General features: G+C 37.6%; 1 protein-coding gene across 4 annotated transcripts in view; it reads right to left on the bottom strand.

The window, feature by feature from the left end:
* Positions 1 to 510: 510 nt before the first annotated feature.
* Positions 511 to 27,616, bottom strand: part of ATAD1 (ATPase family AAA domain containing 1) — a 61,671-nt gene continuing 34,565 nt past the window's right edge. For all 4 annotated transcript variants that reach the window (XM_077874853.1, XM_077874852.1, XM_077874854.1 and 1 more), the window contains exons 4-10: positions 25,638 to 25,758; positions 23,245 to 23,445; positions 19,191 to 19,297; positions 13,447 to 13,536; positions 10,580 to 10,630; positions 3,985 to 4,118; positions 511 to 2,216 (exon numbers count right to left, since the gene is read on the bottom strand). In XM_077874853.1, coding sequence (XP_077730979.1) covers positions 2,096 to 2,216; positions 3,985 to 4,118; positions 10,580 to 10,630; positions 13,447 to 13,536; positions 19,191 to 19,297; positions 23,245 to 23,445; positions 25,638 to 25,758 — 825 coding nt within the window. In that variant the 3' untranslated portion in view covers positions 511 to 2,095. The remainder of the gene's footprint in view (positions 2,217 to 3,984; positions 4,119 to 10,579; positions 10,631 to 13,446; positions 13,537 to 19,190; positions 19,298 to 23,244; positions 23,446 to 25,637; positions 25,759 to 27,616) is intronic.

The raw sequence follows: 27,616 nt of genomic DNA, 5'->3' as shown, positions 1-27,616 counted from the left end.
GGGGAGCCTGGATTTAGACCCAGGCGGTCCGACTCCACAGCTGGTACTCGGAACCACCACCCACGAGGGTGTATCAAGAACCTCGAACCCAACGACCTGCGTCGAAGGCCTGTCTACAACAAGCACAGTTCTTCAGGGTGATATAAGAAAGTGTCCTCGATTACCTTCAGGCCCTAAGATGCCTACGAGTCACAGCGGATGGGATTAGTGTGTTTCTCTAACTTTATTTGGTGATTAAAACCATGATAAACTGTACTACTGGATACTCTGAATTTCAGAAAGGACGTGATGCATCTTATTTTGTATCAGTATGTGCCTTCAGATTAAAATTAAGTCATTACCGAACCCTGTACAGAGACACAATAATGACCGGATACTAGAACGCACGTTACAAGAGTGTAAAAGCTACACAGTGAAATAAGATACTCAGAGGACAAAGTTTATGGACTAAAAAAAAAAAAAAACACCCCAATTTTACATACCTGAAAAAAAACAAGAAGTAGAGAAAAATTGATAAAGAGGGACCTCTTTATTGCATTATTTATAAAATAATAGTACAATACAGTCATCAAAAATGGAGACGAAACTTTATTTTTGGTGTCTTGTGTTCTGCAGCCAATTTTCGATCATCTTCACAATCCTCAGGACTTGCTTTTTTTTGTTGTCCAGAGTGCGTCCCTGCAACCCCTGTCCCGCCCATCATTCAAAGCACAATGGAATAAACCCTCCAACAGGTTCTGTGAGGGACTTCCTAGCAAATAAATTAATCCAATAACTCATGAGTAAAGACTTACAAAGAAATACAATAAAAACAAAAATAATTTAATCTTTCAGATGGTTCACAGAAGGCACCTCAAGATTTTATTGTGCTATTTTCCTCATGCGGTGATTTTAAGTGCCTGTAATAGAATTCTGGTTAGTGAAGTTTTGGACAAAAAATGTTTCTTATGTAGGGCACATAGCATCGGATGACCACGGATACAGTATGGGGATTCGGATGTGTATATTTGTACTAACTAGGGCACAATTCATAATATGCTAAGAAAACTTTAAAAATTAAAGTCATAAAATGAGTATTTTTAGCACATTTAGTAACAGCTACTTGTTTTAAACTATCATTTCATTTCGATGACCAAATTATATTTGACCATAATTAAAGAACATACAACTTTAAAATGACATTAAATAACCATGGTTACAACAGAACTATGTCACATGAAACGAAGAAAGGAAAGTCACATACATGTACTGAATGGCACTGTGGTTTTCAAAGCCATTCTTGGGCAAGGCTTTCAATCCATCCGTAGGCATCGATTTAAAACATGTCTCTAACTCAGTGTGGTTCCAGAAAGAGGTGAAATCAGTGTTGATCACGCGACTGCCTGCCAATCATTCGATGTTGATCACTGAGCAAGTATTTTTGATTATCCTGACGACCATAATAACGGAGCCACAACCAGAAACGGAGATGTGGCCGGCTCCAACTATTCCACTGCAGAGAAATGGTCGACTTAAAAAAAACAAAAACAAAAAAAGGCTGAAATAAGTGGAAACAACTGGAAATGGCTGAATCACTGTACCTTTAGACACAACCATATATCTCCGTTTTGCCATATACTATTTGGTACTTTCTGATTCAGTAGTTGGGGTAAAAAAAAGTTTCCATATTCAAACATATCTACAGAATATCAATATAAAATGTGTGAATATATACATTTAATACACACACACACACACTCTCACAGGTTGAGACATCAGCACTTACCCACACCCCCCTTTCTCCCGAATGACTCAATGCATCATCCTTGAGACCAGCTAGATGCTCTGAGGCTGCAACATATGGCTACGGAGGTCAAACACGAGCACCCCCTCGGGCTGGATTAAATTGTTCCTCCTCATGATTTCTGACAAGTAGTAATACCGCTTATATAATAACTATATCTCAATAACTTAGAATTCAGAGTATAAAACCAGTGTTGTGAACAGTTCACTCTCTCACTGGGTGAAGAACATTGATCTTTTCATTCTTTTTCCACTGAAGGTAAGAGAGTGCATCAAACTAGATCACATTGAACTGTACAAATGATCTTTACTCTTAATCTAAACAAACATGTGTTAAAACATTCTGAAATGCTGCATCCTTTGATTTCTTCATTTTTTCAATTGCCCGATGCAGGTCCTGTTGTTGCACGGGCCGGATTTCATCTTCATCGTGGCTACAATGCAAACAAAACAGCCACATGGTCAAATTACTTTGTTTTGTTTTTGTTTTTGTTTTTGTTTTTTGTTTCTTTTGGTCAAATGACTTTGGAGTACACCTCCCTCGAGTATGCTACCAACATCAGAACGTGAAATCTCTTTCCCACCAAAGTCCCCCAAAGAGAGCCACAATTAACCACTTCCTGTGAATTCTTCCAGGAATTCTCTAGGCAGATGCAAGTCTGCAGAGATTTTTAAGAAGCACTGACTGCTGGGAGGTAGAAGCCCAAATGGCTGGTTATGAATACACATCCGAGGGGTGGTGCTGAAAACCAAACACCTCCCACTGAGAATCGAGTGCAGAGTATCAGCAGAACGGAGAGATGTTAGATACAGGTGTGCAGTTTATCTAAATGGGAGTAGAATTCCAGTCAAGAAATCAAAAGTAGCATTCGCGGGCATATATTCATGTACATAGGGCAGCACGGGACAAACAAAATAAAATTATTTGCTATTAACAAAAACCAACTACCCAAAGTCCTCCCCTCTTCAACGATAAGAAAAACTAAATCCAATATACAATGTCTCCTTGTTTGTAATTTACAGACACTTAGGATAAGCCAAGGCTATCAGCCAGATTTTTCATATTGAAATAGAAAATTTCAAAGGCCTTCAGGAGAGCAGAAAAAGTGGACCTTTATGATTAAGGTAATTTATTCACACAAAATGTACTCATAGGTTGTTTTTTTGCCTCTCTTCATTATCTCACACGCAAGAATAGAAACCTTTGGAAAGTAGACTTGGCTGGAGTCAGAGGTCAAAAATATTCCCAAGGTTAGCATTAGGGTAGTTCAACTAGAGTAATCTGGCAACAAATAAATGAAGTGACCCTCTCTATAACGGGGCCCCCGGGAACACTAAAGGCAGGTGCAGAACGAGTGCACACATGGCTAACTTTTCTACGCCAAGGGAAACATTTTTGGTGAAGCTCACTATGGCATTGTACTGTAATTAAAAACACAGCACAAGAGGCAAATCCAGGTCCTGCGGAGTGAAAGCCTCAGGGGGGAATGAGGAAGGGGCCCAAGAAACAAAAGGGCAAGAAGTGGAGAGCTCATTCAACACAGGCCCACATCGGTCTGCTAAGAGTTACGGCAACTCTTCATCAGAAGGTATTCTGAGGACGCACGGTGCTCCTCTGGCCCTTGTGTGGGTTGTGGTTCATCAAGGCTGACTTATTCTGGTTTTCTAATGTCTTTGCTGAAACAGGGGGGTACGAATAGTTTCTCAAACCGATGCTTGGAAGTTTGCTGCAGTGACAACAGCTTCTTTGTTTAGTAAACACATCCCTGTGAACAAGCTGAAGTATAGCCCCCAACAAAGGCCCTCACCCAAGGCCCTCACCCCATTTACATGTGAAATTCTGGAAGACCACAGGAAATGAGATTAGGAATTTAAGGTGCAAAACAAGCGAGGAGCGCTGGAGAACGAAGCTCCCTCTCAGAGGCAGGGAGCTAAGCTCCTATCGGCTTCTGGTGACCCAGTCCCTGGACATTCGGTGCAAAGTCAGCTTTTGTCTTCCTCTTCATTCCAGAGCCTCCTCATGACCCACGTCTCCAATTCACTTTCAGAAAGAACTTTCTTTTAGGGAAAAAGGCAATTAATACAGTTGGGGTGAGCATTAATTCAAGTTCACCTTGATCCCATAAGCAGCATAGATATTGTAAAGAAAAATGAACGAATGCAAAAGCTCTAAGATGGTCTGACAAATACTAGAGCTCATACCTTTCCTCTGATGTAGAATTCACATATTCCCGGACACACAGGAGGGCAGCGTCCCGGCACATCTCTTTCAGGTCACTGCCTGAGAAGCCATCTGTCTCCTGGGCAACTTCTAACAGGTCCACATGCCTATCCACCTTCAACAGGGAAAAAGAATATAAAAAATGTTGCAGAGCATAGATCTAACAGTCTTCTTAAAAAATGTAAAGTATACTGGGATAGCAGGGGAGGAGGATCGTCAGTTTCCAATCTTTAACTATAAAAGCTGGAATTTTGAAATCTGATTTTCGTTAGTTGTCACAACACCTGAAATAGTGAAATAAACCCTCATCAGCCGTACCACACAGGGATGAAGAAGAACAGATGCACAAACACTGTTGGACTCTCTCTGGCGGCTCTCGGGAAGGTCCTGAGTTGACCCTTCCCTACAATATATTCCACAGACGTGGCAAACAGCCTGTATCAGGTCCTAGTCCATTCCCACAAACATCTCAACTGAAATACTCGCTTTCCCTTTAACTGCAGTGCTTGCTCTTTGACTAGCTCACACTCAGCACCAGCAGTGTTGCTCCTCGACCTAGGCTCACACGGTGAAGCCAAGTAAGTCCTCGTCCTGGGCAGACAGGGACCTGGGACAGTATAATCACACTAAACCTCTACGTAGATTAAGGAGAGAAAATGAACAAGAAAGATGTACTTACGATGACTAGCATCTATCGGATGATTCCTGTGCGTCATTCCTGTGCTAAGCACCCTACATGTGCTATTCTCACATTTAACCCTGTCAGGTGGTATTCTTGTTTTTCTTTTCAGATAAGAGTGAGACCTGGAAAGCTTAAATAAATTGCCCACGGTCACTACCAGAGCCAGGATTTGGGCACAATGATGTAAGGTCCAGCTGCATCTTTTCCCCACATAGCTAACCATTTGTCTGAAAAACATCTACTTTCCCCCACTGACCTGAAATGCTACCTTTATTAGTTACTAGATTCTATAGAAGACCCAAGTATTCAGGTAATGATGACAAGTCTACACAAGGACAAGAGATGTGGAAGTTACACGGCGACGTGGGGTATACTGTCAGCTCTGTGACTGTGACCTCCTGTGACGACAGTCTTCTCACTTCTAAAAGTTGGGGTTAAATAAACAGAAGTCGTTTTCTCTGATAAAAAGAAAAGTGAATCCAGAAGGTAGGCGTGGAGCTTGCAGCAGTCATAAGTGAAGAAAATGGTCAACACACAGTAAATCTAAATCAGCTTTCAAATCCAAACAGTAAGAACAATCATTCAATTTGGGGTAGAGAAACCGTGTAGAACTGGAACACAGACATAAGAATAGGTGAGGCAGAGGGGCGTGCACGCTGAAGCATTCAGAAGTCTAGTACTGGAAAGAGGGAAGAAATACTGTTAACTTGTGAGTTTAGGAATATATGTCAAAATTCTGAGGATACCAGTAAAAGGAGGAATGTGTAGCTTCCAGGAGGTCTTGTGTATGACAGTGACAAAGTCAGAAAGATGAACAAATCGAGTATGAGAAAAGATCGAAAAGAAGATTCGAGTCATCGGAGGGGGGGAGCAAGATGAACAGAGGTAGTGCACCACAGTGTTAAGAGGAAGGCTCCATCAATCCTTTGCTATGTGAGCCTGGATAATTTATTCTATAACTTCTCTGGGTTTATCCCACCTCTATGCTAGGCACACGGCATACACCCTACAAATAACCCCTTTCTACAAGGTAATAGCTATCAAACTGTGAACTCATGAAAACTGTTTTTATTAGGCAACCAGGAAGGCAGCCCCCAAGTTTAAAAAGGTCTTGAGTCCTGGGAGCAATACCGGAATAAATTAACGACTCCTAAAATGGCTGGAAGCACGGCAGTTACTGCATCTACCATGGAGGATGCACAAGCAGGGCACTCGCAGCATTTCACACACGTCATTTAAATTCTCAAAATGATTCTGAGACTGTTGGCATTACCTCCACTTTCCCAGTGAGAAAAATAAGGCAGAGATGCTCAACAGTACCTGCCCACGGTTACCTAGCAAGGAGGGGCCCTCAATCCTGTCTCCAAAGCCCATGCCTGTGAAAGACTCCTGCTGTGCATGGAAAAAGTCTAAGTTCAGATTCCTTTATATACGGAAAACTCTGATCTCCTTAGTACTGAGACAAGATACCTGTATAAGGCATACATTTTCTTTTAAAGATCTTATTTATTTATTCATGAGACACACACACACACACACACAGAGGCAGAGACACAGGCAGAGGGAGAAGCAGGCTCCATGCAGGGAGCCTGACGTGGGACTTGATCCTGGGACCCCAGGACCACGCCCTGGACTGAGGGCGGCACTAAACCGCTGAGCCACCAGGCTGCCCAGGTATACATTTTTTTTAGTTCTAATTCTTTTTATACTTAATACTTTAAGCCAAAATCACTACCCTATCTTTTAAATGAGTGAACTGTGTAAAGGAACTATCAATAAAGAAATGTGAAAGACTAGAAAAGAGTATCATTTGAGGTAGCTCTTAACAAAATCAAATTAATTTTTTTCAGATTCTAGTAAGTAACAATATGCTTTAAGCTAAATACCAGCCAGTGGGAAATGAGATGTTCCCAAGTCGACAGCCAGAGAGCATTCATATTTTGCATCCTAAAACTGGAGACTAATTCTTTGTGCTTTGAGAAACAGAATGTAAAAAAATTCCTTATATCCATGACAAATACAATTCTAAAGAATTTCCAAAGATGCTACTGTGGGAAAAAAAAGGAATACTGGGGCTCATGGGTGGCTCAGTCCTTTGGACCCTGCGGTCTTGGGATGGAGTCCCAGGTTGAGCTCCCTGTTCAGCAGGGAGCCTGCCTTTCCCTCTCCCTTTGCCCCTCCCCCTGCTCATGCTCTCTGTCAAATAAATAAATATTTTTTTAAAAAACAGCAGAATATTGAAATCAAAGTTTAGAAATAATGAGGAGTTTCTTAAGTTAAATGTGAAAACATCACGCCTGTGTAAAGTATGGCTATCTTATGAAACAGAGCTTAAATTTTATCATTTATTTTCATCATCTATATGTAAATCATACCTATCATCTGTATCTATATTAAACCATACACATGTTAACTTCCAGTAATACCACCCTTCATTAATTTAAATTAAATAATTTTATTAACTTGAAGTCTCTACAAAATTATCAGCAATTACCTTCATACGTGATAAATTTCAAGCTACAACAAAGCCATCCTAATTCAAAAGAACCTGTGGAATTGTTTTATCTCTTTTGTTTTCTTCCCTGAACCGCTCATTGCTGCCTGTCTTCATTAAAGGTTTACCAATTAAGTGTCTTTTCCTAAACAGCACTATGACTATACTTTCTTTTGAAAGTAGTTATCAGATATACAGCTAAAAGGCAAATGTAATTGGCTGATTTCTCGCTCATATAGGACAGGAGTTCTTTACCCAGAATACACAGAAAGTTTTAGCAATTACTCTGAAATTGTACAAAATATTTCATGTAATGTAGTTTTTAAGAAAAGACTACATAGCGTTTATCTTTTATTAAATGGCTCTATCATCCCCAAAATAGTAATCTCTGTAATTTGTTAGGTTCTTCAAATTTTTGCAAGTAGCATGTATGTTTTCTCTGATTTTTTAAAAAGTATTTTATTTATTTATTTGAGAGAGAGAGAGAGAGAGGCAGAGACACAGGCAGAGGGAGAAGCAGCCTCTCCACAGGAGCCTAATGTGGGACTCGATCCAGGACCCTGTGATCATGCCCTGAGTCAAAGGCAGATGCTGAGCCACCCAGGCGTCCCTCTCTGATACGTTTTAAAGGAAAAAAAGGAACAGGACATTACTGAAAGATACAGGAGAAAAGACATACATGCTTTTGGACAGAAACCTTCAACATAAAATTTTTTTTTAATTCTCTTGAATTATGACCCATTAAAAATACGAGTGTTTGCTTTTCCCTGAATAAGACAAATTAATTCTAAAATTCATACAGAAATATAAGCAAAAATAGCCAGGAAAATGAGCTGGGGGACCAGGACTGTCTCACCCTACTTGCTGTTGAACAACCACTCCTATGCTATTACAGCACAATCCAGACCATGAAAAAATGTGGACAAACCCAACCTGGCTGTTTCAACAAATAAACTAAAAGAAGGTGGGGGGAGAAGGAGAGTAAAGGAATCATCTATAGCCCACAGATTAAGAGACCAAAAAATTATCAAATAATTGCAAATAACGAACTTTATATGGATATTGAGTCAAACAAATACATGGTAGAAAAACAAACATCCATTCAAGAGACAACAGGAAATCTGAACAGACGAGGTATTTATTTTTTTTGTTTTTTTTTAAAGATTTTATTTATTTATTTATGATAGTCACACAGAGAGAGACAGAGAGGCAGAGACACAGGCAGAGGGAGAAGCAGGCTCCATGCAGGGAGCCCAACGTGGGATTCGATCCCGGGTCTCCAGGATCGCGCCCCGGGCCAAAGGCAGGCGCCAAATCGCTGCGCCACCCAGGGATCCCCAGACGAGGTATTTAATGATAATAAGAAATGACTCAATTTTTTGTTGGGTGTAACAATGCTTATGAGGTTAAGTCAAAAAATGAAAGAATTCTTTCTTTTAAAGATAAAACTAAAATAAACATGAGAGGTGGGGAAATAGAGTGGAGACAGAGCAGAATCTGTGATCGAGGATGGAGGAAGACCACAGAAATGCAAGAATCTCTCACTGTGGGAATCTTCATTTTTTTAGTTTAGATAACAAGTTCAAATAGTGAGTTTATTTAATTAAGTTTTTAAAGTAAACTCTACACCCAACCTGGGGTTTGAATTCATGACCCCAAGATCAAGAGTCACATGCTTCACCAACTGAGCCAGCCTGGCACCCTTCAAATAGTGAGTTTTTTTTTTTTTTTAAAGATTTTATTTATTTATTTATTTATTTGAGAGAGACAGAGCAAGAACAGAGGGGAGGTGGCAAAAGAAGAGGAAGAGGGAGAGGGAGAAGCAGACTCCCGGCCGAGCAGGAATGTCAGACCCTGAGACCAGAACCTGAGCTGAAGGCAGATGCCCAACCAACTAAGCCACCCTGATGCCGCTCAAATGGTGAATTTAGATATGAGATTTAGGGGATGCCTGCCTGGGTGGCTCAGCGGTTGAGTGCCTGCCTTCGGCTCAGGGCGTGATTCTGGTCCTGGGATCAAGTCCCACATCAGGAGCCTGCTTCTCCCTCTGCCTGTGTCTCTGCCCCTCTCTCTGTGTCTCTCATGAATAAATAAATAAATCTTAAAAAAAAAAAATGAGATTTAGGACAGTGAGGAATATGATGTTACTCAAAACTCAGAAATCATAACGGGGAAAGATCCCAATAAATTTAAAAAGACAAATAAGAAAAAATATTTTCAAGTCATATAAACAAAGAGAAATTTCCCTAATGTATCAGATTTCCTATAAATCCATACAAAAAAGAGCACTGCAATAGAAAAATGGGCAAAGAATATGAAAAAGTATTTCACAGAAAAAAATTCAAGTGGCTCCTAAACATATTCATGTCATCCTTAAATATACAATGAGATACTGTTTTCTACCTATCACGTCAGCACAAAGTTCCATAGCCTTCTGTTGGTGAGGCTACAGGGAAAGAGGTACTCTAATATTGCTGGTGTGACAGTAAAGTAGTACAATTTGGCAATAGTGATCAAGATTAAAATCATATCCTTTGATCTAGTGATTCCTCTTCAGAGAATCCACCCTAGTAATATTCCTGCACAAGTGTGAAGAGACCTGAATACAAGTTTATTATTCAATGCAGCATTTTTATAATACTAAAAGACCGGAATCAACCTGAATGTTCTTCATTATGGCATTGATTAAATAACTTATGGTATAGCCATATATACAGTGAAATCCTATACAATCCAAAACAAACAAGCAAAAAACCCAAAACAGAGAAAGAACAAAGACACTATGTACTAATATGAAAAGATCTCAAAGATAAGTGAAAAAAGCAACACAGCGTATACAATTTATTAATATGGGTTACGTAGAATAGGGAAGAGGAATAATAGCATATTCCAATTTGCTGGTATGGACAATACCATCTGAAAGGACACAGAAGAAACACAACAAAGGAAACAAGCTTTTTCCCTGAATACCATTTAATGTACATATTTTAATTCTGAAGCATGTGACCATAAATAAATACACAAACTATTAAAGATTTTGATTATCATATCTTCTTAAATCTAAATTCCAATTTCAAAAAATATTGCAATTAAATAAATTAAAAAAAAAAACATGCTGCTGCACAAAAATGAATGTACCTTATATAACTGGAGAACAGCCTGAAAATTTTAATCTGTAAATATGAAAACATGGGGCTTTACAAACAGCAGACCATCTTTAGGTAAGTTCAAATGCACCGGGGCTACTGAGTTGCATGAATGGCCAACAGATTTACAGTGATTTATGCCAAGTACAAAGCTGTTTATTCTCACATTTACTTTTTCATTTCTCTCTAAAAGAGTTTTATGAACATGAACACACGTATTTATAGGACAGGGAAAGCTGTAATTTTCTACTTACATTTTCATTTTTCAAGATGAGTTTCAGGATTGCTTCTCTTTGTTTTAGAGCCTAAAAACCAGAATGATTTCCAGTTAGAATTAAGAAAAGAATCAGGATCAGCCAGTTTTCCTAATATTTCTTCTTTGCTCTGTAAACCATCCGGCAATACCTACAGGAAATGACAGAAACTCTAAACTATTTGCTACATCAAGGTCTAGGTTTTAGACTCTTAATCATTTGTGGTCGACCTACTGAATTCCCATCTTATTATTATTATTTTTTTAAGATTTCATTTATTTATTCATGAGAGACACAGAGAGAGGCAGAGACACAGGCAGAGGGAGAAGCAGGCTCCATGCCGGGAGCCCGACATGGGACTCGATCCCAGGACTCCGGGATCACACCCTGAGCCAAAGGCAGACGCTCAACTGCTGAACCACCCAGGCATCCCATGAATTTCCATCTTCTTATTCTGAATCCCTAGTGATCAGCACAAGGTCTGGGAAATAACATGCCCTTAAATGGTTCTTGAATGAGTGGATGAACAGCTAGGATGACCAATGTCTTTCCCTCATGGCTCTGCAGGTCTCCATTTCTTTAGTCAGGAAACTTCTGAAAACTTAACACTGCAGTAAAACTTTTACCATTAACTGGAAGAGATGGCAACAATACCCTCCTACCTCTTCCACTTGGCCTTGTAACTTCCACACTTGCTAGTTTAGTGAATTTCTGTTTAGCATTGACAGTACATTTGTTTCTATACTTATATGCTCCCCCCCGCCCCCCGCCCCCGTGATGGTTCATAGTATTATACCAGACAACAGAAGCTTTTACGGAATACCTTATATAGATGATAAATATAAGTGCTTTAATAAATTATCATGGCTAAACTCATTCCTATGCCCATAACCACTAAAAACAGAGCTAGTTATCATGAATTATCTCTCAAGTGACCAGCAAAACAAAGCCAAACCCTGCTGTTTCTGTAATTCAAGAGTGTTATGTATGAAGGTAAATGTGCTATATGATGTGATCACCCAAAACTACTTTTGGTTAACAATCATTTAAATTGGAGAAGAAGTTTTAAAGTAAGGTTGATCATATACTTTGGTATGATAGTCACAAAATAAGAAAAAATTACTGTATAAAGTATGTGTGTTCACTAAAAACAGAATGAAAAGAGGGTGTGAAAGCCCAGTTTTTACATTTACAGTCCACAAATTTGTAATAAATTTGACAAATTCTGTTACAGACCATTTTGTTAACTAAAACAATTAATATATTTAACTTAGAACTCTAGTACAGGCAACCTTCCACGCTGTTGAGTGCTATGTTCGTTCTACTGTACCTCAGAAACCTCTGTTTCCTACTAGACTACAAGCAGCGGTTCTATCACTGTAATCTTGGTCTTTACAACCACTGAGGTAAATTAATTCTCTTTCAAAATGTCCCGCTGTCTTGCTAACAAAATTAAAGTGAAATCTTGGGCGAGGGAGGAGTTCGTCCACACCTGGCAGCAGCCTGCCTTTCCAGCCCTCCGTCCCTCCATTTTCCGGACGCCCGAAATGAACTCCCCCCCCAGGGGCCATCATTAAACACGTGTTCCCACACCTTCTCGCCTTTGTTCATTCAGGTAAAAAGACTTTCCCTGCCTTGCTTGCATTCGAAATTCCTGCCACCCTTTCGAGGCCCAGCTGGATTCACAACTACTCTGACAGAATTATTAGTCTTCATCATCATTTCAGGTTCTCACGTTTCTTTAAACATACTTTTGTAAAATACATTTTCTGTCATTTATTTGTCTGCTCTTACTGCAACAGAGAGGAGGCTGGGGGCCGTGTTCCCCTCACCAGAGCCTGGCAGGTGCCTGACACCTACCAGTGCTCAACACTAGTCTAAATTGTACAGTCTCCTACAACAAGTTAAAAAATGTCTTCCCTGACTTGTCGGGTACATGTTCTAATAGAGGGCTAACTTTGTGCACATTCTCAAAGGGGGAGACGTAGCTGCAGAAAGTAATACATCAAAGCAATTTTACAGAGGCCACAACCATCAATTTTAGGAAACCCTGTTTACTGCCACAAACTGGATAGTTGCAGACTACACAAGGGGACAAGTATTTTTTGGCCAGAGACTGTAAGTGGTATTAAAATACTTTTATTTCAAATTTTGAAGGAATGACACTGAGAGTTCCTCTACACAGCTATACATGTAGCATGCTGATTATAAGGCACACAGATTCCATTACTAACCCTGTTTTCTTCTTCTTCAATCTAAAGGCACATAAAATGCAAAATGTGAGGACTCTGTGCAAGAATTATAGAGTACCGCTAAGTTATAATCATCCGCTTGAGGGTATTTCTTGATTAACAAAAAGTATGAGAAAGGAGACAGCCCTGGTTCAAGGAAGCCCGGACATCTGCATTAAGTTCCAGTGTAACACCTCAGCTACCGGGTAATCATTAATCCTAACAAAGGAGAGCACTGACTACAACTGCCAGGAATTAATCAGATAAATCCCACTTGTTCTTCCTGTTAGCCCTCCTAATTTCACCCTGTGATAAACCAAAACTAGAATTTAGGTTTTCTATATACCTTCAGATATAACTTGCTACATTCTCAAGAAAATCACACAAGTAGCTAAACAAAATTGAGGTAATTATATTCTTTGAAGAAAAGCAAATACTCATCTTAGTAAAGAAAGAAAGAAAGAAAACAAAGGAAGTCAGAGTGGAGAGGACAAATAGCTACAGAGGGGATTCTTGCCCCATTCATTTCCTGCCTGTCATAAATAGTAAATAAGTGCTATTAAAAATACCATTCCTTTCCCGTAAAAAGCTGAGTATTTAACTGTGCATAACATATCATCAAACGAAACCACTTACAGGCTGGTTGATATGAAATCTCGTGGGCATTCTTCTCATGATAGCTGAGTCGAGATCCTGAGGGCGGTTGGTAGCTCCCATCACTATGACCTGGGCATATCAAGAAAACACAAGGTATTAAATCTACCAGTAATGCTCCTTTTAGGATGTTATTACTAAGGCTTCGAAGATACAAAAATTAAGGAGTGTTTAAATCTTTTATAAGAAATGATTTTAATCCATTATTACTCAAAAATTTATAAATACAAATCAAAGTTAATCCTAACTAGATCAAATGATAACAGAGCTGGTAAGACTGACACATTTCACCAGCCTTTTCATAACTAAAATAGTATACTGTTCAGTTAAGGAAGAATTATAAAGATTTAAAATAAAAAAGGTTGTTATTTTGCTCAATGGCTACCTGATGAATAACTAAAAGCCTATGGCTATATGGGGGATACTTCCAAGTCCTTTGATACTAATATATAAAGGAATCATCTTCCCCCAGTCTCAGGATTTTGGTGATAGTAAGAGGTATCATGTAGTTTTCTCTCTAGATTTCACATCATCATTTCATAACACGATCAGCATTGCTGGTGACATCTTCTCAATGCTATAATGAAATCTCAAGCAATCAAACTTTCAACAAGGGCAAGAAAAAAAGAGCAAAAATCAAAGCGGTGGGTAGAATTTTAAATAAAAGAAAAAAGAAAGGGGAGCCTGGCTGGCTCAGTCAGTGGACAGTGCGACTCTTAATCTTTGGGTCATGAGTTCTCTACCCAATGTGTAGAGATTACTGAAAAAAAAATAAACTTAAAAAAAAAAAAAAAAAAGAAAGAAAAAATGCTGGTGATCCTGCCAATCTCTGGATCTGTATCACTTTATTTATAAAGGATGTGGAAATGAAAAATCAACCCAAATTGAAAAACAGCCCAGGGGATCCCTGGGTGGCCCAGTGGTTTAGTGCCTGCCTTTGGCCCAGGGCGTGACCCCAGAGTCCCCGGATCAAGTCCTGCGTCGGGCTCCCTTCAGGGAGCCTGCTTCTCCCTCTGCCTCTGCCTCTGCCTCTATCTCTATCTCTGCCTGCCTCTCTCTCTCTCTCTCTCTCTCTCTCTCTCTCGGTCTCTCATGAATAAATAAAATCTTAAAAAAAAAAAAAAAAAAAAACAGCCCAATATACTACCCAAAATGAAATTTATCGGTATTCTGAAGAAAACTTTTCTATAATTTTATTTCAGCCTAAGAGGTTTTAGATTTCTGAAATTATCTAACTCCAGAACATGTTAAAAGATCCACTAAATTTTATATTCTACTTCTACTCTACATTTAATGACATTCAAGAGCCAAATTATTTTCAATTTAACTGTGAGAGGTTGCCACCTAGAGGGAAAAAATGTAAATACAAACATAAACTTGAGAAATGTTAGCTCCACAATATAATGCAATTTTGTATTTAAGTTGTCCTAAAGTAAAAATATTAATGTTCTTATTATTTTTCAAATTTATTGACTTTCCACAACCCTACTGAATTAATAAGGTAAAAATCTCTATGAAATTTAAAAAGAAAAAAAGAAAGACTTGTTTTACAAGTAGGATCTACATTGCAATGCAGGGCCTAACCTCATGACCCTAAGACTGAGAACTGAGCTGAGATCAAGAGTCGACACTTAACTCACTGAGCTGCCCAGGTGCGCCTAAGACAAAAGTCCTAAAAGTGATCAAAGGAATTAACTGCATAAGGAATGAGTATCAGTATATTTTGAAATACAGCATATATTGTGTTAAAGAGATTCAAAGGGATATGGAAGCTCATGGAAGACTGACTCTATCAGATTGTAGAGAATCACAAAAGACATCGTGGCTGAGGCAGTACTTTAAAAAACCTGGAAAATGGGCTGTATTTTGAGAAACATTCTAGGTGAACAAAGAACCTAAAACAAAAAAGCAAAGCCAGTATGGAAGATGGGATGCTAAACATTAGGATCAGGAATTTAAATAAATCTAGCACAACATGGTCTAATGAATACACATAGGATAATAACAGATATTCACAATGATGAAAAAGCAAGAATGATTCACTGAAAGAAGTTGTTTTCCGGTGTGATTTTAGGAGACAAAAATGGATAAACTGTGTACAATACATTAACTCTAGTGCAAATGAGTTAAAATTCAAAATGGGAAGAAACAGTAATTTTTTAGTATTTAAGCAGAAAAATTAGTGCTTTAAGTTGACTTTTTGGAATCTTAAAAATATGATGTTTTACCATTTTTCATTTAAAATAACCAGATCTAAATCTATGCCTGAAACTTTCAACTATGTCAACGAATACCCTAAACACACTGTTCTTTTATGTCTCACATCTCTGCAGATGAAGAGTATGTCATCAGTTAGCCTGGATGATTTCCAGGGCTGGTGGTAGGCTGACTTGGACCACTCAGTGATTGTTTTTTTCCCACCGTGGCATATCATACACACAAGAAAAAGCAAGGGTACTGGGCTGGATCCATAATCATAGAATAGATAATTTTAAAGAAAAGCTAAGTGGTTCATATGAAAGTATATCTAAAACTAATATTCGAGTTAACAATATCAATTTTAATCCCCTCAAAACATAGAAAGATTAAAAAAATTGCTACTAGAGTTTAATAAAAAAGTCACATCTTTATTTGCTCCTACAAATATAGATTTATCACAATGAAAACAGTGAATACTATCAGTGTAGAATTATGGTTCGGAAAGCTCAGTTTTAAGTTCTATCATATCAGAACCATGCTGTGTGGCTCCGGATGAAGATGCTCTGGAGTATACTTCATCCAACTGCTGCCATTTCCCTGGTTTTTAAAACTATACTCTGGGGGATCCCTAGGTGGCTCAGCAGTTTAGTGCCTGCCTTTAGCCTGGGGCGTCAACCTGGGTTCCCGGGATCGAGTCCCGCATTGAGCTCCCCGCATGGAGCCTGCTTCTCCCTCTGCCTGTGTCTCTGCCTCTCTCTGTATCATGAATAAATAAAATCTTAAAAAAAAAAAAAAACTATACTCTGATACAATATAACATGAAATAATTTTCTCTTACACGGGCTAATAAGTGCTTTAAGTACTGTTGCTTAGGGGGATAATCAGTTTTTGGAAATCTGTAAACTATTCCCATTGAACAGCCTTATTAGCACAATTATTAATAAAAATTATTCCTATTAATGTCACCTTAATTTATGTTGTGCTTCTCTAATCACGCAACAAACGTTAAAAACTTTCCCTCAAAATGAAATTGTATTTTCATAAAGGCGATGTAGAAAGGACACATTCTCTTTGAGGATGATGTTTTAACTTCTTGCTTTATGGTAATGTGTGGATGTAGGAGATCTTAAACCCTCTGGTTATAAGACAACATAAAAAAAATGAAGTATAAAAAACCTCAAATTAATTAATAAATCTGCAAAAATGCAAAGGAACTAAGCTGAGCCAGCAGTGAAGTCTATGCATAAGGGAGGTAAGCAAGGGGAGAAGCTGACCATGCACCACATGGAAATGTCGAGACCGTAAGACAGTGGGTTGTGCACTGGACACCTTACAGGCTAATAAGAGGGCATCCTACAGAAAGCTGGGGTTCATGACATACTAGGGCCTGAAAAAAGCAGTGAAATATTAGACATACACACAGACAAAATCTGAGATTTCAGGATTCTTCACCAGCTAATATGCACCTCAGTCTCAATCTACCTATCTGTATCGAAAAAATCTGACAGAAGACAAATACAAAATCCTTGTAAAGCTACAACCTTCAACACAGGTTCCAAGAATTCAGTCAGAGTTCTACTACATGTGATTTTTCCCGTGAAATCACAAAATACACAGGAAATAGCACCTTCAACTCAAAACAAAGGAAGAACCAGATGTCTAGTAATAGAACTACTGAATACGACTATAAAATTGGTATTTTAACATATTTAAAATAAAGAAGGAATTTAAAAAATCATAAGCAAATACTTATGCAGAGTTAAAAGACAAGTTAAAAGAACGGTGTATGCAGATTCCTTAAAACCCTACAAACAGTTCTGAGGTGGACCCTACCCTTCCCTTTTCGTAGCTAGTACTCCTTCCATTCGGGCACAGTGATCATTATTACTTGTCCAAGATCACACAGCTAGTTGACCCAGGGTTTTAGTTTTCTAATCCATTTGGAAACCTGAGTTGAAGGGGAAGAGTCCATCAAAACTGACATGGCACACTTCAAGAAAGGTCTAAAAGAATTTCTAGAACTGAAAAATATAGATGAAATTACAAGCTCAATAAAAAGATTAAATAGCAGATCCTGGGCAGCCCCAGTGGCTCAGAGGTTTAGCGCCACCTTCAGCCCAGGGTGTGATCCTGGAGACCAGGGATCGAGTCCCGAATCAGGCTCCCTACATGGAGATGGAGCCTGCTTCTCCCTCTGCCTGTGTCTCTGCCTCTCTCTCTCTCTCTGTGTGTCTCTCATGAATAAATAAAATCTAAATACATACATACATACATAAATAGCGGATCCCTGGGTGGCTCAGCGGTTTGGAGCCTGCCTTCGGCCCAGGGTGTGATCCTGGGGACCTGGGATTGAGTCCCGCATCAGGCTCCTAGCATGGAGCCTATTTCTTCCTCTGCCTGTGTCTTTGCCCCCCTCTCTCTCTCTAATAAATAAAAAAATCTTAAAAAAAAAAAAAAAAGATTTAATACTAAAGAAATACAACTGAGCCTAAAAGTAGCAAATTAAAAGAAGCAAAAAGATTACCCAGACTATAGCAAAAGGAGAGAGAAAATATGAAAGAGAACTTAAAACACAGGAATATAAATAAGGTACATCCAATCGGCATTCCATAAAGAAAGCACATGGGGAATGGAGAGGAAACAATATTTGAAGAAATATAGGTTGAATTTTCTAGAAATGATAAATGATTCTAAATATGAAAGGATAAAAACGTTACAAAATAGAAAATATCCACTGGAGTTAAAACAGCAAAAGATCATTAACCTTGTTAATACTCTTCCATGAAATATAAAATAGGTGATTCATGAAAAAGACAAAAACAGAAAAGTGGTTCTAGAACTTCTATTTCCAGTAATATGGCAGAAAGACACACATGCTCAGTGAATTTTTTTTTTAAATACATTATCATCCTGGCAAGAACAAATGGAACATTCAGAAGGAAGAATTAAGAAAAAATGGGAACTCCAGGGGATAAAATGAGTAATATAGGTGTTTCCCTTCGGGGCAAACCAAGGACCTAGTGCTGGTGCTCACAGCCCCACAGGGCAGAAAGACAAGGCCTAGGGTAGAAGATGTCTTCTATAAAAGGTGGATGGGGTAGCAAGTGGGAAAGTGTGTAAGTTCCAGTGACTGATGAAAACAGCAAAATGAAACGCAATGGTGACAGAGGAGCTGAGAGTATAGATTTATGGCAGGGTCTAAAGAAACGTGCACACAGTGTCACAGCCTTTTCCTCTCCTTTGGCAGGAGGACTCTACAAACTCCAAGGAGAGGCTTCACCCCGGTCTCCTCTCCTCTGCTGTATTTGTTTCAGGTCCTTAGGTAATCTTTTAACATTTTAACATGAAGCCCTAGAAATGGATGAAAATGTACATAAACCATTCTTTCAGATCCCCATCACTTAATGAGTATAAATAATTATTTTTAAAAACTTTTCTAAAAACACCCACGAAGGAGCCCAGTGAATTTTCTCTTACCCCCACACCCCCCACCCTCCATGAGCTCACGGCAGATCTCTGTCACACACCTGGCAGCTGTGATCAGTGTCCAGTCCATCCCACAGACTCATAAACTGAGCTTTCATCATGGCTGTAGCTTCATGGTCAGAACTTGAACGGTTTCGCAGAAAGGAGTCTAGAAGGAAAAAGTCCTCAACCTTAGAATTAATATTGAATTATTTACTCTTAACTTCAAATCCTTAATCAAAAGCTGACAATGTTGTGAAAGAGGACAAAAAAGAGGGTTCAACTATGCCTTTTCACACATTCATCTAATACAACTTTGGCAAACAACTGAGCAAATTAAAACTCCCAATCTTCATCTCTTTCCTAAAATTACATTCATGCCAACGTATCTAAAGAGGTACATGATGTGGTACTAAAAGGTTGGAAGAGGAGCAAGTAGTGTCTTGGAGGAAGGTCTGTGTGATTCGGCCCTAACTTTGCGGGTTACCTGCATCCTATATATTCTGAATTATGGGATTGCATCCTTTTTCCTCACACACTTTTCCTGGAAATAAAGAAAAATGACACTGGAAAATGTCAAAACACTACCAAGTAGGAGATGCAGGACAGAACCTGGTTTCAAACACACATGCGTGTGCATATACATCATCTAATGTAAAAAAGCCTTCAAGAAAGTATGCCGAAATGCTGATCGCTTTGGTTATCTCTCAATGATAGACTTAAGGACAATTCAAATTTTCTCTTGAATTGTTTTCTGTCTTCTCAATTATCTACAAAGAACATGAAATACTTTTAAAGAGGGGGAAAACATTTTCCTTCTAGAATAAAAAGACCTGGAATACAATACATCCTAGCAATAAAGAAAAGACAGTAAAAATAAAGCCTGATTTCCTAGTATAATCCTATTTCAAATTTTTTCTTATAACCCTTCAAATAAATGGCATTTCTGAATACATTTTACATTTCAGCATTGATAGTATGACTTGAAATTGGTCAGTCTATACATGCAAGAAATTAGAAATGCTTTGCAATGTGCAAGGTCCAACCAAAGCTTTAAAAAAAAAATTATTACAGCAAAAACCTAATACCATGAGGTGACAGTCTTCCGACGGCAAACATATATCCTGGATTTTCTTATGTAGCTCTGATTTTATAAAGTCTATCTCATTGCTGGGCTATGTACCAAACTAATCCATCTTCTCGATGTAAAAAATACTGTCATTTTTAAATTGCTTCTTTTTAAAGACAGTATGTCTAAGTACAGCCACATACCTAACCACCATAACTCTATTTATTATTCCTAAACTATCTTCATTAGTAAGAGGTTGGTTCTGGCAAAACAGCAGCTTAAAATGATATGAAAAACTTAACATGCTGCATAAGTATAAATAACCTAACTATATTAGTAATTACATTAAGTGTAGATGGTCTTAAAGTACCCAAGTACATGGTTAAGAAAAATTAGACTGGATTTAAAAAAACCCCTAAAAACTCAACTGTCCGTTTATAGTAGACCCACTTTATACCTAAGAGCTCAGATGCTGAAAAAGATGGAAGACATATATGTAAATACTAACAAAAAAGTTGGAAAAGGGAAGCCCGGGTGGCTCAGTGGTTGAGTGTCTGCCTTTGGCTCAGGGCATGATCCCAAGGTTCTGGGATTGAGTCCTGCATTGGGCTCTGCACAGGGAACCTGCTTCTCCCTCTGCCCGTGTCTCTGCCTCTCTGTGTCTCTCATGAATAAATAAAATCTTTAAAAAAAAAAAAAGTTGGAAAAATATTATTTTTTGAAACTTAATGCATACATGACAAATGGTGCTAGAATAACTGGAAATCCGTGTGCAAAAACTGCATCTAGATACAGATTTATACTTTTTCACAAAAATTAACTCAAAATGGATTATAGATCTAAATGTAAAACAAAACTATGAAACTTGTAGAAGATAATACAGAGAAATTCTAGGTGACCTAGGGTTTGGTGATGAGTTTTTACATATAACACCAAAAGCATAATTAATCAAAGGAAAAAAAATGGTTAGGTTGGACTTTATTAAAATTAACAATTCTGAATAAAGAACAAAAAAAGAAAGAAAGAAAAGAAAAACAATTAAAAACTCCATTCTGTGGAAGACACTATTAAGAGAAGAAGTAAGCCACAGGATGGGGAAAAAAGATTTACAAAATACCTATCTGATAAAAAGCTGGTATCCAAAATATACAAAGAACACTTACAAAATGACATGAAGGAACCTGAAAAGCATATTGCTAGGCGGAAGAAGCCAGTCTGAAAAGGCTATGTATTGTATGATTCCAATCACGATATCCTGTAAAAGGCAAATAGTCAGAAGCTCAGTGGCTGCTGGGAGTGAGCAGGTGAAGCACAGGGACTTTCAGTGTGGTGAAACTACTGCCGATGTAGAAATTACAACCAGGGATCCCTGGGTGGCGCAGTGGTTTGGCGCCTGCCTTTGGCCCAGGGCGCGATCCTGGAGACCCGGGATCGAATCCCACGTCGGGCTCCCGGTGCATGGAGCCTGCTTCTCCCTCTGCCTATGTCTCTGCCTCTCTCTCTCTCTCTGTATGACTATCATAAATAAATAAAAATAAATTAAAAAAAAAAGAAAAAAAGAAATTACAACCAGTATGGAGGATATGAAACTAGAGAAAGTGTTAACATGTAAGAGATGAGTGGAATGATTAGTGTTTAAGAGTTGTAAGGTTCCTGTATTATTTGGGAGGAGGGCAGAAATGATTAGCCTAGACTTTTAAAGCAAGCAGGTATGTTAAATGTTTCACTAAAAGAAAAACAGTATGTAACTTCTAAACTTATAGCAGGGAAAAGGAGATAAGGTTCAAAAAGTCCACTAAATTGGTAAATAAAAAGCACACAGTGATGTAATAGAAATAAATCTAAATATATCAGCTATCAAAATAAAGGCAAACTGACCATACCTCCCAGGTAAAGTATCTTAGATTAAAACTTTAAAGAAAAAAGAAAAAAAAAACTTTAAAGAAATCTAGCTGTCTAAAAAAAAAAAAAAATCTAGCCGTTACGTGCTTTTATGCAAAATTCACGTCAAAACTCCAAAACTGCCGTAATAAATTGATGAGAGACACACAAGTCAGACAAGTAACCAAAGTTCTATATACATATACCAATTTTTCTCTATTTCTATATGGCATATAATGTTAAAATTAACTCAAAGCTATAGTTTTAATTGCCATAGCTTTATTATGACTCACCACAGCAGGAATACAAAATACTGATGATCCATAAAATACAGAAAAGGTGCACTAATTCCTGACATATAGGGAAAGATGATGTACTTTGAGTTGGCTGTCCATATGGAAAAGAATGAAATTAGATTCCTACTTCACACTATATATTTTAAAAAGAGGAATATTTATGATGATAGTGAAAGGATCTGTAAGCCAGACACAGAAAGTATAAATCATAAAGAAAAAAGATGGAAAAATACAACTAAATTTAAATCTCTGTAAAAGAAACTATCATAAAGTAAAAACATGAGCCAGTCTAGAAAATATCTGCTATCATAATAAACAAGAAAATGCAAATAACCCCAAAGAAAAACTGGCAATTTACAAGCAAGGAAACCCAAATGACTAGTCAACATGTTCAAAGATGCCCAAATTTACCAGCACCACAGGGAAACACAAAATGATAATTCATGTGCTCTAAAGTGACAAAACAAAACAAAACAAGATAATGTCTGAAAAAACAAATTTTAGGGAGTATGTAGGGAAATTGCAATGGCGAGAGTGAAAAGCATAAGCACTTTGAAGACAGACCCATCACACAACCTAATGGCCCAACTTCTAGGCATCTACCCTGGATAAACACACATGCGTAAGGAAACATGTGCACGGTGTCACTGCATGCTGCTTATAATGGGGAGAAGACAGAAATTACTATCAAGTAATGATCAAATTATGGTTCATTCTGTAATATGGAAATTATACAGAGCATATATTGATGTTGGTTACCTCTTTTGTTTTATTAATTTGACCTAATAAATACCAAAAACTAAATCTGGTCATCTAAATACTACCCTTAAGAACGGTGCTTTAAAATGCTCACACAGAAAAGTCACACACCTATTTCATCTATAAAAATGATGGAAGGCTGTAGCTTTATGGCAAGGGAGAAGACAGCAGCAGCCAGTTTCTGGGATTCTCCATACCACTTATCGGTCAGCGTTGAAGGCTGAAGGTTAATAAATCGACAGCCTGCTTCTTTGGCAGTAGCCTTGGCAATCAACGTTTTACCACACCCTGGAGGCCCATAGAGAAGAACACCTGGAAATTAACAGAGGATTTTATTTCCTTGAAGAGGAGATATTTGCTTTAGTTTATGTGATATTCAACATAATCACTTTTCAAAATATATTTTTCCTAAGTTACCTGAATTTTCATGATGCATCAAGACATGGAACATGGTGAAATTCACAAACATAAAATACACCAAAATAATGATTATTGAAGTTAGAATTTATAGGGAGAACTATGTAAGTATTCAGATGGAATTTTAATCGTCAATTTTTAAACATCTGGAATAACAAAGGGTTGGTTTTTTAATACAACCATTAATATTTTATGACATGCTCTCGCAACCATTTATTGGCATGACAGCTGCAACTTTATGTGATTGTATGATCTCATGCACTAGTATATTATAAGTCATTCTCAAATTATCATTGTGTAGTCTGTGAGGCAGAGATGACTTTTGGCTTAGATACAAATGAACTGTCTAGGGATAACATAAAATTGGCAATAAAGTAATGACCTGTAAGTAACCTATTTCCAGTTCAAAAATGGAACAGGCTATGGTATGCAACTGACTTTATGCTTTGCTTCTGTACACTAACTCCAATTTATGTTCAGGGTCAAAAAGTAAGTCAATTTTTGTTTCCGATAGAAAACTTTCCAAAAATGCAAGGTAGAAAAGACTCAAACAGTATACTTTAGATTACATCATCAAGAGATACTTGTGTTAACTTACAAAAATTTGAAATACACATAGAGACCACCTCTAGCTGCAGATAATGCTTTCAAATAAGCACCAGATTTACACATAACTTTGAAGTATCCCATCATAATTTGGTATCTACTGTGCTAATTGGGGTAAATGCAACTGGTGAAGTCACCCAATTTCCTGGGCTAAGAGCTTGCAGATGAGGAAGGGAGATTTATCTAATAGCATGTAAAACACATCTCACTTTTCTAAATTCACTTTGTGAAACCGAGACATGAAATATCACAAAAGTCCTTTCTTGCTCAGACTACCAACATCCTGGAAGAGGGAAGTAAAGAATGTACTGAATAACCCAACTTTTACTTTACTCTTTTGATCGAGGCTCAGATAAATCATTTGAATTTTCATTGGGGGCCAGCAGGGAGGGATTTTTAAACATGTAATCAACTAAATGTTTTTGTTAGGGGAAAACAGCTTTGTTGTTTTTAGAAAATAAAAATACCTAATAAACAGTTTTGTTGTTTCAGTTAATAAAAAGAACATGTCATTTTTGGTGATAACTGTAATCAGCATTTACCAGAAGCAAAAATTATCTACTTCATGAAAACGTAAAGATATCAGCTCCAATTACTTTCAATATATAAATTAATGTACTTTTTGATATAACTGCAAAATTAATAAGATATATGCAACTATAACTTACACATAGCACTATTTTGATATTTCTATAGATCCTATTTTTTAAATAAAATAGATGTGTCTAATAATTTGATTTCAGCCTTGACTAGCAACAGAAAAGCAAATAAAGCTCTGCTGCAGCGTTTGTTCTGGAAGCTGTGGTAACACACCTCTGTTTATCTCACTGCCAATTATCACCTAGGCTCCATCTGAATCACCTTTAACAACACTTACACATGATTAATATTTGAATGGACAAGAATAAAAGTGTTATACTTAAAGACGGAGTTGCAATCATTTCCTTTTTTTTTTTAAATAAGCCTTTCCAATTCTTGAGTTCTAGGACTTTCAGAGTGATTATTACCACTAGGAATAAAGAACTTTCCCTTAAAAATAAGTAGTATTTAACTCCTAAGTTCATCCATATTTCAGTATATCCTCTAAAACATCACTGCAATCCAAAAATAATTAAGAATACTAAAAGGATAAAAAAAAAAATCACTAAACAAAAAGTTTTACTTTGAAAACAAAAGAACCCATATCATGGCTTTGGTTTTTTTTTTTTTAACCTCAATCTCCCAAATTTTTATTTACTTGGAAGTAGTAAAAATGAGTTTGAAATAAAAGGATTGTTTTGACATGTAATTACGGGAAAAAATTTTACTGAAATTTGGGAAGCTGAAGAATGAGCAATTATTTTAAAACTATTTATACAACTCACAAGATTTCAGTTTTCTCTTGAAAACTACCTTCAAAAAAATACCAGTTCGATAATGGCAGAAAGTTCCAATGTTCCCTACATTTTTAATACTTTAGCAAATATAAACTTGTACTATACCCTTTGGAGGCTGCAGAAGCCTGGAATTTTCAAACAAATGCTTCTTTTTGATGGGTAGGATGACCGTGTCTTTCAGATCCGTAATGACATCATCTAAACCTGCTATATCACTCCAAGTAACCTGGTAAAAGGTAAGGTTGACATGGATTTTACAACCTAGTGTGTACTCAATGAAGTTAAAAAAAAAAAAAAAAGCCCCCCAAATGGTAAACCTTAATCTGATAATTATATGTAAATAATAAAAGACAAATATATAATGTGAGTAAAGACTTTTCACAGCAATAATGAAATTACTAAACAACTATGAAATTACAAAAATGAACTTAATAGTCAACAATCTACTATTAAAAAAAAAAAAAAAAAACACACCACCAGGCCCAGTACTCAGAACTCTACCAATATCTAATAAGCTGAATTCACTCCATTTACAAGGAGATACTCTGCCAAGAAGACTTGAGAACCAGCTCAGACAGCTAAGTCAGCGCTGGCTGATGGGGAAGAGCTTACCAGGAGTGTCCCTAATTAATACAGGATACTGTCAAATATAACAGGAATAGGTTTTAGAAATAGTCACACAAAACTGGACTTCTGAATTGTATTAATCGAAAGTAAAACTGTGCCAAAACTTTTATCTTTATAAATAGTAAGTAGGGGACAAATCCTTTCAAGATAAACACAGCTTATGTATTTTAAAGCCTTCTGACTCAACTTAAAAAATCTGGGGCTTGAGGGGTAGAGGGGAGAATAAACATTGAAAAAGACCTAAGAAGAAAAACATCAAACCTAGCTCTACCCTGGCAGAGTAAAGGGGCTGGAGGTGGGGTGAGTCAGAGGCAATGTTTGCAAGTGATCTACTTTCCCTACAACTTAAAAAAAAAAAAAAAAAAAAAAAAGTGAAAAAACAGCCAAATCTGAAAAAAAAACCACCACCTACTTCCACTGTCACTGTAACAAAAAACCGAGTTGCTGGTTCAGCCTTACTCAGAAGTGAACACAAGTAGGGCCAAGAAAGTCTCACTGAAATTTTATAAATCAAATTCAAATGGAGGATTAATCCCAGGGACACATATCTCTCTGTGCACATGGATACTAACAGACATTATTGACTTTTATTTTCCAGATTTGGAGACAGGGATATAATATTCATTCCATTCATTTATATCTGCTGTATAAAATTTATGCTTGTTGTTGTAAAATATTCACATAGAATTTTAGAGTTTATAAATTACACTAATCTGATGTTCAAACAATCGTTTGAAGTAGGTAAAGCAGGTATCACACGGTCCCTGGATTATACAGAAGGGAATGGACACTCAAAGAGGAAGTAATTTGCCAAGGCCATGAACAAAAAAACTGGAATTCACAATCTTATGCTGTCTACATACCTTATGAAAATTTACATTTAAACCCCAAATCAAGTACCTCTGTAACTTAAATTAAGACACTTGACATGCCACGAAGGTGAATTAAAGTACAAGTTATCTAAACAAGCATATGTCCAAATATGCTAACATAGCAGACTCTAGACTGCTGTCCTTAGAAAGGCCTGCCTGCAAGGCTGGACCTTGGCTGGAGTATGGGAGCAGAGATTTCGGGATAATTCTCACCACTCTCCAATAAGAACACCTCACTGTGCCTAAACTGTTTGTGCAAAGAAAATGGTTTACGGTGGAGGTGTCTTCTCCCTCTGAAAGGCTAGAATTTGGGGAGATGTTAGGAAGTGGAGTCTACATGACTAATCCCAATCAAAATCCTGGGCGCTAATAAATCTCTAATGAGCTTCCCTGGTGAACAGCACTTTACATGTGTTCTCACAACTTGCTGCCAAAGGAATGAAGTGCAACCCATGTGACTTCACTGAGGGAATTCGATACCCGGAAGCCTGTGCCTGATTTCCTGCAGAATTCATCCCATGCCCCTCTTTTCTTTCTGATTTTGCCTTGTATCCCTTTGTTGTACTAAATCATATCCGTGAGCAC

The sequence above is a fragment of the Canis aureus genome, chromosome 27, assembly GCF_053574225.1.
Source record: "Canis aureus isolate CA01 chromosome 27, VMU_Caureus_v.1.0, whole genome shotgun sequence".
Classification (NCBI taxonomy): domain Eukaryota; kingdom Metazoa; phylum Chordata; class Mammalia; order Carnivora; family Canidae; genus Canis; species Canis aureus.
The sequence above is the reverse complement of the archived record's forward strand: the minus strand, read 5'-3'. Positions and strand labels throughout refer to the sequence as shown.